Source organism: Vipera ursinii, assembly GCF_947247035.1.
Source record: "Vipera ursinii genome assembly, chromosome: 3".
Classification (NCBI taxonomy): domain Eukaryota; kingdom Metazoa; phylum Chordata; class Lepidosauria; order Squamata; family Viperidae; genus Vipera; species Vipera ursinii.
Window position 1 is genome coordinate 68,793,063 of NC_139516.1, and position 14,543 is coordinate 68,807,605.

The 14,543-nt window shown below is 38.0% G+C and overlaps 1 protein-coding gene across 2 annotated transcripts in view; it reads left to right on the top strand.

The window, feature by feature from the left end:
* The window catches only part of RAVER2 (ribonucleoprotein, PTB binding 2), a 52,919-nt gene extending 38,725 nt beyond the window's left edge, over positions 1–14,194 (top strand). Inside the window, exons 7-14 of one of the 2 annotated variants that reach the window (XM_083359905.1) lie at positions 1,699–1,797; positions 2,041–2,146; positions 3,420–3,685; positions 6,838–6,949; positions 7,778–7,926; positions 9,598–9,687; positions 12,328–12,453; positions 13,066–14,194. In XM_083359905.1, the coding sequence (XP_083216031.1) occupies positions 1,699–1,797; positions 2,041–2,146; positions 3,420–3,685; positions 6,838–6,949; positions 7,778–7,926; positions 9,598–9,687; positions 12,328–12,453; positions 13,066–13,212 (1,095 nt within the window). In that variant the 3' untranslated portion in view covers positions 13,213–14,194. The remainder of the gene's footprint in view (positions 1–1,698; positions 1,798–2,040; positions 2,147–3,419; positions 3,686–6,837; positions 6,950–7,777; positions 7,927–9,597; positions 9,688–12,327; positions 12,454–13,065) is intronic. The other variant, XM_083359906.1, reaches the window with a different exon arrangement.
* Positions 14,195–14,543: the final 349 nt, after the last annotated feature.

The following is a 14,543-nucleotide window of genomic DNA, read 5'->3' on the forward strand; positions in this document are numbered from 1 at the left end:
GTTGAACAGGAGGGGAGAGAGGACCGACCCCTGAGGAACTCCACAAACGAGAGGCCTCGGGGCGGACCTCTGCCATCCCGTCAACACCGACTGTGAACGGCCCAGGAGGTAGGAGGAGAACCACTATAAAACAGTGCCCCCCACTCCCAACCCCTCGAGACGTCGCAGCAGGATACCATGGTCAATGGTATCAAAAGCTGCTGAGAGATCTAAAAGGACTAGGACAGAGGAGCAACCCCTGTCCCGAGCCCGCCAGAGATCATTCATCAGTGCGACCAATGCCGTCTCCGTGCTGTACCCGGGCCTGAAACCCAATTGGTACAGGTCCAGATATCAGTTTCCTCCAGGAACAGAGGAAGCGCCAAAAAGCGCCACCACACTCTCAACAACCTTCGCCAAAAAGCGAAGGTTGGAGACTGGACGGTAGTTATTTAAAACAGCCGGGTCCAGGGCAGGCTTCTTGAGATGGGGTCTCACCACCACCTCCTTCAAGGCAGCAGGAAAGACACCCTCACTCAAAGAGGCAGATATCACTGCCTGGAACCAGCCTCGTGTCTCCTCCCGAGCTGAATAAACCAGCCAGGAGGGGCACGGGTCCAATAAACAGGTGGTAGAGCTCAGCCTCCCCATAATCCTGTCCACCTCCTCGGGAGTCACAGGATCAAACTCAGTCCAGATAATACTACTCTCAAGACCGCTCGATTCCTCCCCATCAGACTCTGCCCAGTCAGCGTCCAACCCAGTCCGAATCTGAGCAATTTTGTCCGCCAGATTCTGGCTGAACTCCTCGGCCCGCCCCTGTAAGGGCTCCTATTATTATTATTATTATTATTATTATTATTATTATTATTATTATTATTATTATTATTATTATTATATTAATATTACTTAATATATGAGATATTACTTCTTCCTAATATTGGAAAATAGCCAAGATCAAATCCGTAGTGAAAAACTTTTAAAAAAAACCACACCATTGTTTCCATTAAGAGGAACAAGATTACATTTTTTTTTCATCTTCACTTAGAGGTTACACATTTTAGCAATAGTAATAGCGCTTAGACTTATATACCACTTTACAGCCCTCTTTGAGCATTTTACAGAGTCAGCATATTGCCCCCAACAATCTGGGTCCTCAATTTTACCGACCTCGGAAGGTTGGAAGGCTGAGTCAACCTTGAGCAAGTGAGAACTGAACTGCTGGTAGTCAGCTGGCAGTCAGCAGAATTAGCCTGCAATAATCCATTCTAACCACTGCACCACCATGAGTCCTACCTTTTACCATCTTTTAGAACAGCGTTTCCCAACCTTAGGAACTTGAAGATGCGTGGACTTCAACTCCCAGAATTCCCCAGCCAGCATAGCTGGCTGGGGAATTCTGGGAGTTGAAGTCCACGCATCTTCAAGTTCCTAAAGGTTGGGAAACGCTGTTTTAGAAGAGTGAAATGAAAAATAGGGTATGTGTACTAGTTCTCAGCAAAATTTAGTAGCTGTCCCAAAGTGATATGCAGTGTTGTCATTTCACAAATATGTGATACATCTTTAATGTTGAAAGGAATTCTGAATTTTGAAGTTTGGATCATATAGTTGGTGAAAGATATGAAATGAATTTATATTTATCTCTTTTTCTTGTTTGGAATAATATTTGTTCCATATGTATATAACTCTTACATAATTCTATTCCTTTCAATCTTACAGGGTCCTGTTTTTGGAAACGCATCAAATTTGTTGCTACAAAATTTGTCACATCTACCTATGGCACCACTATCAAAGATTGAGAATATGCAACCTAATAGTGTGAGTTAAAATAGGCCTGTACTTATAATTTAGGCCAGACTCCTGGATAAAATGAAGAATGGAAATATATTCTAATTCATATTTTTGTTGCCAATATTAGTAGCAGCACTAGCAGTATTTCCTTTTTCTTCGTCTTCTGTTATCAGCTAAGATGGTAAAACAGAGTGTGTGCACTGGAAATCTTTGGAACAATTTTAATCAAATACATTTTAAAAAGTAATCTATATTCTTTTTTCTTTGTAGAAACCAAGTTTGCTTGGAGAGCCGCCAACTATGTTGCTTCAAACAATGTTAGGAATGGGGCCTTTACCACAAGCAGCCCCAGACATAGGGAGTCCGGGAGAACCATGCAAGTAACATTTTGTTTCCTTTATAATAATAGAAATTCACCTTGAAAATATAGGTGGTCCTCGCTTACTGACAGCCTCATTTAGCAACCATTTAAAGTTAGAACATTATTTTAAAATGCTCATATTTACAACTGTCACAGCACTCGATGGTCATGTGATAATTTTAGGGACACAATTCAATATTAAATATATTAATAGCCAGACATGTGAGTTAAATTATTTTTGCCCAATGGCAGAAATAGTGGCTCTAACTTTATACTTTACACATTTATTCATTTATTCAATTTCATTTATTCATCTCAAACCAGTGGGTGGCGAACAATCATTAAAAACATTTTAAACTATCAAAACATAATACAAAAAATAAAATTAAAATTATATTGTGTGCACTGCATTGACACCCTGTATTGTGCCCTCTTATTCATATTTATTTAAAAGCTGCAGTGTGTTTAGTAGACTTTCTCTCAGATGTTGTGCCTTAGTGTTGCAACCTGCTATAGAAATTTTAGATTTAAAACCTTTTTATTTTATATTTTCCCCTTCAGAGATAAAAGAAGTTTACCACTGTTGCAGTATTCTTTAAAATATAATTATCATTAACAGTATTTCAAGAAACAAATGGTATATGGATATCAATTATTGATTAGTGATCAAAAAGAGCCTTGGTGGAGCAGTGGGCTAATGCCTCCTTAAGTAACACCAGCTGCCTGCAGTTAGTGCAGGCTCGAGTCCCACCAGGCTCAAGGTTGACTCAGCCTTCCATCCTTCCGAGGTAGGTAAAATGAGGACCCAGATTGTTGGGGGCAATTAAGCTGACTTTGTAATAATGCCGCTTGGGGGTGTGTGTGAAAGCCCTAATAAGCAGGCATATACAAAGAATGAAGGCTACTGCTAAGCTTGTAAGCTGCCCTGAGTCTTCGGAGAAGGGCGGGATATAAATGGAATTTTTTAAAAAAATTAAATATTATCGTACATCTCAAAAAGACCAGCATTTGCCATTTTTGACATAGAAAAATAGGATGACTGCTATCATCCAGAATTCCATTCTTAGGGCAAATCATAAGCAGAATTATTTTCCAAAATTAGCGTATAAAATGTGAACAGTATGGTGTGCATATGTATACTTCAATAGGCTTGCACAGTATTCAGTAAGTAAGGATAGTTCAATAATTCGTTGCAAGTATCAACGTGAACCTTAGCGCTTTTCATGTAGTAAAAATCCAGTGTTCTGTTCTATAACAGTTTTTTTTCTATTTATGGCTGATTCTACAGTATCTCATCAGACTCCAGCTCCAATGGCAGTGGCAGCAGGGATTGGCTTACTACCATTCTTCCCAAACCAGCATGTAACTGGGCAAGCAGTGCCAAGGCAAAATAACACCCAAGAGAAATTGCCATCTTCACTGGAACTGACAGAAGGCACCGGCTCCACATCTGAAACATATCAACAGAGCTTAACCAATGTTGCTATAGGAGGCCTACAGGGAGGACACCTCCACCAGCAGAGCCAGCCAAAGAATGCTGACTCAAACATTGGTGTAAGGAAATGGGATTCAGCTTTTTTTTTTCTTCTGCCCTTGTACTTAGATTCATTCATTAGTGTTGCAGCCAGCAAGAAGTTTTACAATTGTTTTATCAGCATTCCAATCTTAATTGCAAAAAGCATTTTCAAACAGATTATTAATTTTAAATTACAGTGAAAGACTAATGGCTTTTATTAAAATTAGAAATGTAGTGACAAGTGTTTCCTGTCTTTTGCAATTAATTGCTCTATTTGCGTTAACTATCAGGAAGATGAAATTCGCCTATCATACTAAGCCATAATGTGATTATGGTTTGCAAGCCATAAGTCTTAGATGCAATTTTAAAAAGTCAGGTAAGGTTTACTCAATCTACCTTAGTGAAATGAAACATGACCTAGCATGATACCTAATGCCACCAAGTTTATTGCAGTTGTTCTGCAGCAGAGTTTCCTCTTAACCAAAATATGAAACCTGAACAGTTTTACTTATGGTAGGATTGATTTAAAATTATCCTTATAAGTTTAGAGATTTCTTTTCATTTATCTTTAAGCTGGTACAAACCCCAAGAATTTAGGGCTTGGAAATATATTTTAAATCATGGTTTATCATTTTTTAAATTATATACGTAGTTTGCATGTATGAAATTTGTAATGCAACTGCTGAATAATATATCAATATTCCACTGACAAAATAGCAAACAGACCTGTGAAACTGTTCATTCTGGATAAATTTTCAAGAAACATTTTCTGAGAAAAAAAACTCACCGTTTTCGTCAATTCAGGGAATATTCATTCAAAAATACAAACTTTTTAAAAATGTGGTTTTTATTTTGTTTCATACTAATAGCCTTTTATTCCTTTTTTCCTTCTCTCTCATATTCTCCACTATTATACACAAACATTTATTACATTCATCTAGAGAGTTTTCTATGAACAGTGTAATAATATGCACTTTGAGCTCGTCCCATTGAGCTGAGTGGATCCTACCTCCAAATTAATATTTTCAATTGCAGTTTCTGTCCTTTTAAAGCCCATGTACCCACAATCTATTTCATTTCATACATCAAATTGTCCAGTTTCTAACTGCACTCTGCTCAACCTGATAGGAAGGAATGTATTCTGAATAGATAAGTAAGTGCTCAATCCCCAGTTCCTTCCAAAAACTAGTTTTTCTCCTGCTCACATAATGTTTGATACTAATGTGGAATTAATTAACAATTTGGGGCATGTTCTGAAACATGACAATCTACTGGCAAATATGAAATCTTTTAGGTTAGTACCAATAGGAACAGGTGCCTTTGGTACAATCCCCAAAACATCTGGAGCACCACTTGAACAGCATCAGCATTGACAGAATCACCATCAGTCAATTGCAAAAAACAGCTTTATTTGAAACAGTTTATATACTGCACAGATAAGTAACGCCATCTAGCAACATCTCCCTATCCTGAAATGGACTCAACAGGTGGATGAAAATGCCAATTCCAGTCGAAACCTCTGACAGTGCGATGAACCGTAGACTTATTCAGTATCTAGAAATACTGAATTTATCGGACCTGAACACCCTAATTTTACAAAAAACAAAAACAAAACCCAACCCTGCTTGGAACTGCCTATATTATTAGATGCTACCTTAATAATTTTTAGGCCTTGATTAAGACTTGAATTGTTAGGTTTTAACCAGTCTTATACTGTAAATCTAACTGTGGATTACCCACATATAATTTATTATTAAATTACCATTGGGAAGAACTTGATGCAGATAAAGAGCCACACCAATTAAAGAACTAGCAGCTGTGACTCCATGTTCTGAACAGATAATAATTGATTAAACTTGTATGCTGCCCAGATCTCAATGGCTCTGGGTGACAATCAAACAAAGAAATTTCAATCAAATCAATAAAACATAAAAAGGAGAGATAAAAGATGGCATATACACACCCTTACATACATACATGCTGTAATAAAGCAGGATGACTATTCAAACATTTTTGCTTCTTTCAACAAACACTCATTCTTTATAACATACAGGCTGCTTCCATTATCTTTTAAAATGTCAGTTTTGGTTCAGCTGAACCTCAGTTCATCCAGAATGACTCGTTCAGACTTCCATGCCACGAAGTTTGTTTTGTACACACCTCTGTTTTATAGCATTTCATCATTTTTTTCCTGCAACAGCAGCATCTATTCTCTTATATTCATTTTTTCCCATCTTCTTTTACTTGGCAAACTTTTTAATGCTTTCTATTATCATAACTTTGCACAATGTTTGTAATGTAAACTTTTTCATTCTGTTTCAGGCAGCTTCCATTTCCTCTTTACTATTCTGCTTTTCTTATGTGGCATAACATAACCTTAGTGCCATAGCAAATTTGTGTTATCTCCCTCTTCCTGTACATAGAGACATTGCTTTGATATGGCCCAGAAAAGAGTATAGTTAATATACTTGCCTGTTTTCCTTTTAGTAGTTTGGCGGATAAAGATCTGTCTCCCAGCCTTTAGGTTAACTGGCTAATCTGGTTTTACCAGTCTGGTTTATGGTTGATTATTTAGTCATTCATTTTGCCTTTAAGAAAGAAAGATTATATTCTGTATTGGTTCCTAGACTAGTTTCCTTCAGTTGAAAATTCAGTAGAACAAAAAAGAATGCTACATTTTTGTTGTCTAAAAGAAAGAGACATTAGTTGATGGTTGCACACCAACAATTCAGCTTAGATAGAGAGTTTGCCCTTATGCCTTTCAAGCCTTTAAATGTCATGCCACATTAAAAAAAGCAGAATACAAGACTCAGAAAAAAAATCACAAAAATCATACAGGCATTTATATTATATGTGAGAATAGCCAAAACAGTGCCATGTTTTTTCTATATATGCTTTACTTTCGTTTGTCTTTTATTTTTATCTCAGGTACGTAAGCAAGAGCTTGAACATATAATGACTGTATAGCACAGATAAGTTTGTGTGTGTGTGTGTGTGTGTGTGTGTTTCTAAAGTGGTAATTATTGTGTTATCCTTTAAAAAGAATGGATAAATTTATAGATAAAAAAGAGTTAAAGATTGTAACGTGTTTGTAACGTGAGAGGTTAGTTAGTAACGTGAGGGGTTTTCTAATGGAAAATCACTTTGTACTTCGGCTGTAGTTATGTGATGAAATGTATCTATTTTATAGAGTTGTTCCAAAAATCAAACCTCTCTACTTGGAGAACCTCCTAAGGAAATACACCTCAGCACAAATCCCTACTTGAACTTGGCAAGTGTTCTGCCTTCTGTGTGTCTTTCAGGTAAGCAGGCAGGAGTCAAAGAGATTATAATACTTGCAGATAATACAATTATATTGTTTGGTATAATTTAAATCTGGAACTTGCCTTTAAGAAGAGTTTACAATAAAAAAGATCTGCTGTTGCTGATGTTTATCGTACAATCCACTGCAGGATGGTTACATTATTGAAGAGTATGGACCATAATCTATTATACATGTCCAGTGCTGGTTGGTAGATAATTTGTTTTACAATTCCCAGAATAGGGCTGAAAGAGTGTAACTGAAATTAACTCCTTTAGATTACAGTGGTACCTTGATACTCATTGTTAATTGGTTCCAGGAGGTGCAACGAGTACTACGAGTGCCAAACAAACCACCTGATTTACCACGTGACCTTTTGTTTCAGTCGGGAAGGACTTCCTGTCTGTCCCTATTCCTATGTCAGTGACCTTTCCAGCATGGCCGACTTCCTGTCCTCCCTCTCTTGCCCTGTCACCCTCTTTTGCAGTGACCTTCCCAGCATGGCTGACTTCCTGTCTGTTCGCTACGGCTATTCTCCTTTTTTAATCGTAGCATATCACGTACCAAACAAACAAAGACAACATTTTTGCTTCAAAATGCATCGAATACCAAATTCGACGGGTTTTGAAGCAGTCAACTACTGAGGTATCACCGTATGCTTATTAGTGCCTTATTTTGTTTTGAAAAGAACAGCTCTATGCCTTTGTTTTGTTACGAATTTATTTAATATTGCACTGTGTACCTATAAGGGCCTTTGGGGGAAGCAAATGTGTTTAAAACTATTTATACCTTGTTATAATTAGTAATAAATTATAATTTCTTCTTTTAGGAGCAGTCTCCAACAAAGCTAATAATACTAAGTCACAATCTGTAGTTGCAAGTAACTCAATCAACAGTGTAAATGCTCAGGGAAACACACCACAGCATGCACTGGAAAACTCTTTTAACTACTCACGACAATACAGTGATTATACACAGGTATGTGAGAGATATATAATGTCACTGCAGCTGGTGACAATGTATTCTTCTTTCGAAAGCATTAATTCTCCAGACTGATCATAATTGAGAAACATCAATCAGCAAGATTTGCTGAAAAAGTCAGATTTCCAGTGCTAAGAACTGGATTACAAGTAAATAGTGGGTGATATTGTTGTCCTGGGGGGAAAAAACATACTGTAACCATATGGTAGTAATATTCAAAAGAATTCTGATAGTGAATTCATGCAAATAAGAAATTATAAATGACCTGCAAATTAGAGATCACACTTGGTATAGTGCGCCTGTTTCTTTTAGCTGTCAAGAGCTGTTAGCTGTTAATTTAATAGCACCTCTCTGTAGGTTGTATAGAAGAAGAAACAAAGTGTGCAGGTAATTTATACAAATTCGGAATCTGGTTGCCAACAGCTATAAGAAACAATTGTATGATTTAGAAGCATAGAGAGGCAGGTGGTCTTCAAATGGTATGTTGCAACTGTTAGCAGCCTTGGAATCAGCTCCATAGCTATAACCATCATTGCTTCCACAAGAATTTTCTGTCACTGATGTGTAATATATTTGTGGCATGCATAATAACCCATGAACAGCCTTGGTAAAAGGAGCTGATTTGGCTGGATGATATTTGAAATTATCTTCTTCTAATCCCAAGAGAAACCCAAGGAAGGCCCACTCTTTATTTAATCTAGGCTGTTGATTCCATATTCTGGATATTTTAAATCTGTCGGGATGCCTTCTCCTTTGACCTATGAGAAATCCAGTATTCCCAAACTACTACTCAAACACACAACAGGTATTTGTATTATGTGGCATTATTATAAAAAAAGAGCACAAATTGCTGATTATATGAAGTAACCCATAACATGCTGCTTAGAGAAATCTTGGTATAATTCATCAAATACAGCCTTGCATTAAAGGCCAATTTTAATACAGGATTTTTTTTAAAAAAAAGGCATAACATTAACCATAAAAACAGATCAAGCAAACTCTTCCTTAGTGGAAGAGTTGTTTGTTTTTTTTTCTGTTCAATGGGGTCTGGTTCTCGGAGACCTCCTGGACAAATCCCTGACGTTTTCTTGGCAAGATGTTTCAGAAATGGTTTGCCATTGTCTCCTTGCTAGGGTTGAGAGACAGAGATTGGCCCAAATACACCAAAGCAGGACTAGAAAGCATGGTCCCCCCAATTTCTAATCTTAACCACTATACTGTACTCTAAATTGAAGCTAGTACCCTCTAGTTAGCAAAGCCACTAGGGCAGGGGTAAGCAACCTTGGCTATGACTCATGGACTTCAACTCCCAGAAATCCTTAGCCAGCACAGCACAGGAATTCTGGGAGTTGAAGTCCACGAGTCATAAAAGAGCCAAGGTTGCCTACCCTGCCCTAGAGAATGGCCTGCATACCGCTACTTATAAAAATAACCCGGCCGTCTTGAAAGTTATATTGGAAGTTTGATACCGTTTGGCAAAAAAGAATTTGTGGCTACAGTTTGATTATGTATTGATTCATATGAAGTGTAATCTAAACATTGCTTTTTGCTTTAAATGAGACAAGACTGAACTGGGGTAACTGGTTTGCAAAACGTGTACTCTTGGTGGCATACAGCTGGCAAAACAATAATTATGAAAAAAATAAAAAATGCTTTTGCCTTTTGTAGGATTCAGTCCAGCAGTGGTATCAGCAGTATGCTCAGGCATACCATAGCATTCAAACTAAAGTAGGAGACTTAGAAAACAGTGGCTCAGATGTAAGTTTCTTTCATTTGTTTATTTGCTGGGTTTATATAGCCTGCTTTTCAATTATAGTATCTTTCTTTTAAAAATTAGATATGGTTTTGTTATTATCATTTTCTGATTTTATATATGCTCAAAGAAGCAGCCCATTGTTATTTTTTTTCTTCCTATTACAACCAAATTCACCTGGGAAAAATATTCTGTAGCAGTAGACACCCATAGAAGTCTAGCAGATCCATGTCCCTTGCCTCATTTCCAAACTGCTTTTCTTTGGGTGACAAGAAATTGTTCAGATTTGGCTTCGAAATTTGGTGGGGAGGCAGGAATAAAAACTGCTGATGCATTGTTCTGCAAACTTTATAATTTTTGCTCTAGTCTAGAAAGAAATTTAATTCAGAGGAGTTTTTCCCCAGAGTATGAGGTGGGAAGCAAGCCTGTGTACTATTATAATTTATGCATAAATAACACTTCAAGTTGCAAACCTGTGTTTTCATTTACTTGTATATGTGCTCTGTTGGGTCTTTTTGGCAATCCTTTTTCATGCTTCACTGAATTTTTCACATGACTTATCAGAAAACAGCCTTACATTACATTGTCCATTTAGCTCTATATTGTCTATAGTAACTACTCTTCAGAATTTGACTGGAGCCTTCCCAAACCCTACCCAAAGAATCAAGGAATTAAATCTCTGGTTTTGTCCTAGGAAATCAGCAGCTCTGCTCTGGGCAATATTTCCCATCTTCTTGTAAGGGATTGTGTAGAGCAGAGGTCCCCAACCCCTTGGTCTGCGGACTGGTACCGGGCCGTGGCATGCCAACAACTGGTCCGCACAAAGAAACAAAGCCCCATCCATGGGATGCAGGCAGCACACGAAACCACGCCCTCTCTGGTCCATGGAAAAACCTTTCTCCATGGAACCAGTCCCTGGTGCCCAAAAGGTTGGGGACATCTGGTGTAGAGAGTAGCTGCGGAGTGTCTTTTACTATAGGGTTAGGATGTTTTGCCCAGAGTTTGAGCTTATTCTACTTTCACCATGTGGCTCAGGGATCAGATATCAGGCACCAGTTAGTAGCTTAACTGCCAATTTTGCATGACTTGCAGTTTTTAGAAACTCAGAGCTAATCTCTTACAGAGTGAATTGAAATTCCAAAGTCGGGGTATAATTAAGAATGAATAGATTTCTAGTGAAACTTGTTGTGACAGATTCCTGGAAAAGCTTTGCTTTTAGAGATTACATACAGTATATTTCTGTCACCTAGACTTTATTTTGTACTGTGCTTTTCCTAGCTATATACCACTAAAACTCTCATGTTTGACACTTTTTACCCCTGCATTTGGGTGAAACAATGCATGCTTGAGAAACATTTTTTTTAATCAAAGTACCTCAGGCTAACTTACAGAATGCATCCAAAATCCTGGATGCTTGACTCCCCTGGGACTGAAATTTGGCAAGGTTGCAGCCGCTTTCTGATTATACTTCCCAGAAACCCATAGGTTCCACGGCGCAAGGGAAGATGGGAAAAATTTATATCTGCTCACATCCCTGCCTTCCTCTGGCCCTTGCACCCAATCAGCTGGCAGCGAGGCTGCTTTGGAATTGAAGTTTGAAATCTCTGAATGCCTAGTGAGGAAGAACAAAGGAGTGATTCGGATTCCTACGGGCAAAATAGAGTTGGCTAAGGGATGCTGGTGGTTGACAAATGAGTCTTATTCTTCCCTGGAATGATGTTGCCTTTGGGGGACAGAGTAGAGCAGGGGTCTTCAAACTCGGCCCTTTTATGACTCATGGACTTCAACTCCCAGAATTCCTCAGCCAGGCATGCTGGCTGAGGAATTCTGGGAGTTGAAGTCCATGAGTCATAAAAGGGCCAAGTTTGAAGACTCCTGGAGTAGAGTGAAAGAGTGCAGTTTTCCTCATGGTCCACAGCTGCCTTTTCCCACCTCTCTCCAGCAAAATGTAGGCAGTTCCATGGTTTGGAGGAGGAGGAGTGGGAGGAGGAGGAGAGGAAGAGGACTCTCCTGACGGGAGGGTAAATGACACAAATTATATTATATGTGGAAAGAGGAAGGATGAGGGAGTGACTGAGATGGCTGCTGGTGAGGTAGGCCTGGCTGGATTGTGCTGGCAGAAGGTGAACCTTGTTCCTCCCTGGAGCAAGAAGGAATGTGGAGCAGGGGTGCAGGTTTCCTTGGAATTCCCAGCTCCCTTTGTTACGCCTTCCCCAGCAAAGTGGCAGACAGTTCCATAGGTCAGCTAAGGAAGCGGAGGAGGCTTCACCAGGACTATCCCTTCCTGTCATGAGGGAGAGGAAATGGCACATGCCTACAGTATATATGGAAAGAAGAAGGCCAACAAAGACAAAGATGATATGTTGTCTAGTGGGAATTTAAGGCAGTGCCTACTATATGTAGCTGCTTTATCCTTACAACAGTGCTATTACAAATTAGGACTGTAGCGATGTAGCAAGTTCACCAGTGAACTTTAGAAGCAAGAGAAACTCAAGACTACAATCTCCTCTACTCCATTTTCTAAGTATTATGCCAGATATGCCTCTCTTTCTGAAAATTTATGTTATTAATTTGTTGCAATTTGATTTCTTAATTGGTTATCAGCTTTCTAACACATATTTTTCTTTTTCTGTTTTGTTCTGTAGGAACCCAGTGGAGGAGTTTATGGTGATTATGGTACCTATTTACAGGTCATGCCTTCATATTATGCTGCAGCCCAAGGATTCTTTCATCCAAGCGCCTTGCCATTTACACCTCAACATCCCCTGAAGGTAAGAAACATTTCTGATGGAGCCTAAAACGACAGAATGCATTAAACATAAGCAACATTTAGATAGCTACAATCCAGAGTCCTATATCCAAAGTCCTATATCATGTTGAGATGCATTGAAGGATAAGTAGGGCAGAGTTTAATCTGCTATAATTTCTTTTTTTTCTTTTTACAATATATATGTTTTGAACAGTTATGTATTCTCAGTTGAGATCTTGTGCTACCATTAAGTGTTCTGAGATAGTGCTAATTTATTAGAGTTGCTGTGAATGCTGTTTGTTATTTTAATAATACTTTTTCTGAGTAACCATGAAATTGGAATCAACTTAGACCTCCTGTAGTCAGGGTTTCACCTGCCTCATGTATTCCTGCTCTAAAAAACTAGCAGCAATATCCTCAAAGGGCAGCTTTGGAAACTGCAGATAGATTCCTTTTCCACCTGCAAGAATACTTTATACAACTCCACCCAGGAATACATAATCCAGGGAAATAAAATTCTGAAACCATTTCTATCTGTTAAGATCATTTTCTTGTGTGGATCATGGTTAGGGTTTATCAAACACCAAATTCTAGGTGCTGCACATTACTATGTTTGACTTTTTATAATCCTTAGATGACTCCAGTAAAAAATGAAAAGCGGAGCTCTTCATACCTCATCACAAATCCAGAAGACAGTCCAGTGGAGTATGTTGGCCCACACCCTCAGGGCTCTGGAGTGCATTATACAAAACTATACCTTAAAAGAAAACGTGTCTATTAAGATTTCTATCTAATTGAAATCAAAATCACTTCTTGTGGCATTCTTGCCACAATATATACAATATATATATTGTACATAACATGTGCAATAGTATTGCAGAAATTAGTTTTGATAAGGAAAAATGGTATGGGGAAGAGGCTTCCAGTTTAATTTTTTGTTGTTGTTTGGGTTTAAACACTTTTGAAATGTGTTTTTAAAGGACAGCAATGTTACGGTGTGAGAGCTACTCTCAAAGCAATGAAATAATGGAACTTTCCTACAGAATTGCTGAGAAACTGCATTGATATTCTTAAAAAGCAATAATGCTGGTCAGTGCTGTTACAAGAAATCTCTTTGATGACTTAAGGTCCTTGATTGAAGAGGATTCATGTTTCACATTAATAATGATACACCATTATTGAGATGATTGGGTTTAGATTTATAACTTTCAAATGTAAATAATATTAGACAACTCTCCTAGCAGTAAGTTAAAAAAATGTCAAGTTACACATGTACTGAAAATAATGTTGAAATATAAAGTATGTATAACAAAGTTTCTGAGGAAATGAAGGACTGATTAGATTTATGTCTGTAGATGTTGGCCTTTAGGGTTATAAGTTCTAAATCTAGACAATATTTAAACACATGTTCAAATTTAGCGTGTATGAATATTTAATATCCAGTTGGAGCTGAATTTATATTAGTCACTTGCATTTAATTAAATGATTATGCTTTCCAGATTGTTCTTACAGACACCTGATTTATCTCACTTCCAACTTGAAAAGTCTTTTTTGTCACACTTTTTTGACCATTTGTGGGTACGCTCCCCAGAAGTAATACTTTGTTCTTACGCAAAATGCTTCTGTTGATATGCTTTCTAACTGGTCTACTTTTCTTGTGAGTAAAAATGTGTTTGAAACAGGCTTCTTTACTACTGTGTGTTCACAGTGTTGAGAACTGTAATATGGCTTTACCCATAAAAAGTAAGTGTATTTAAATCTGATTGAAATGTTTATTGGGGTTGTGCCACTGAGGTCAATAGCAGCTTTATTGCAGCAAGCAGCTGTTCTGTAGAATTAGACCTAAGTGTCATATTTTAACACTAAGTAATGGGTTTTGGTTGTATGCTTCTGGAAGAAGGCAGACACTTCTGGCAGCATTTATAGTGCAACCTTAATTGGACCCACTATATTTATGTACTGGTCTCATTACATTTCCATTATCTTTTGACTAATCAAACTCTTCATAAATAAACGGGCAAGTTAATGTTCTTACAAGCCTATATAGTTTCGTCCACCTCGCTCATATAGGAAGAGGTTAAATCAGCTGAAGAATGTACACATTGGGCAACC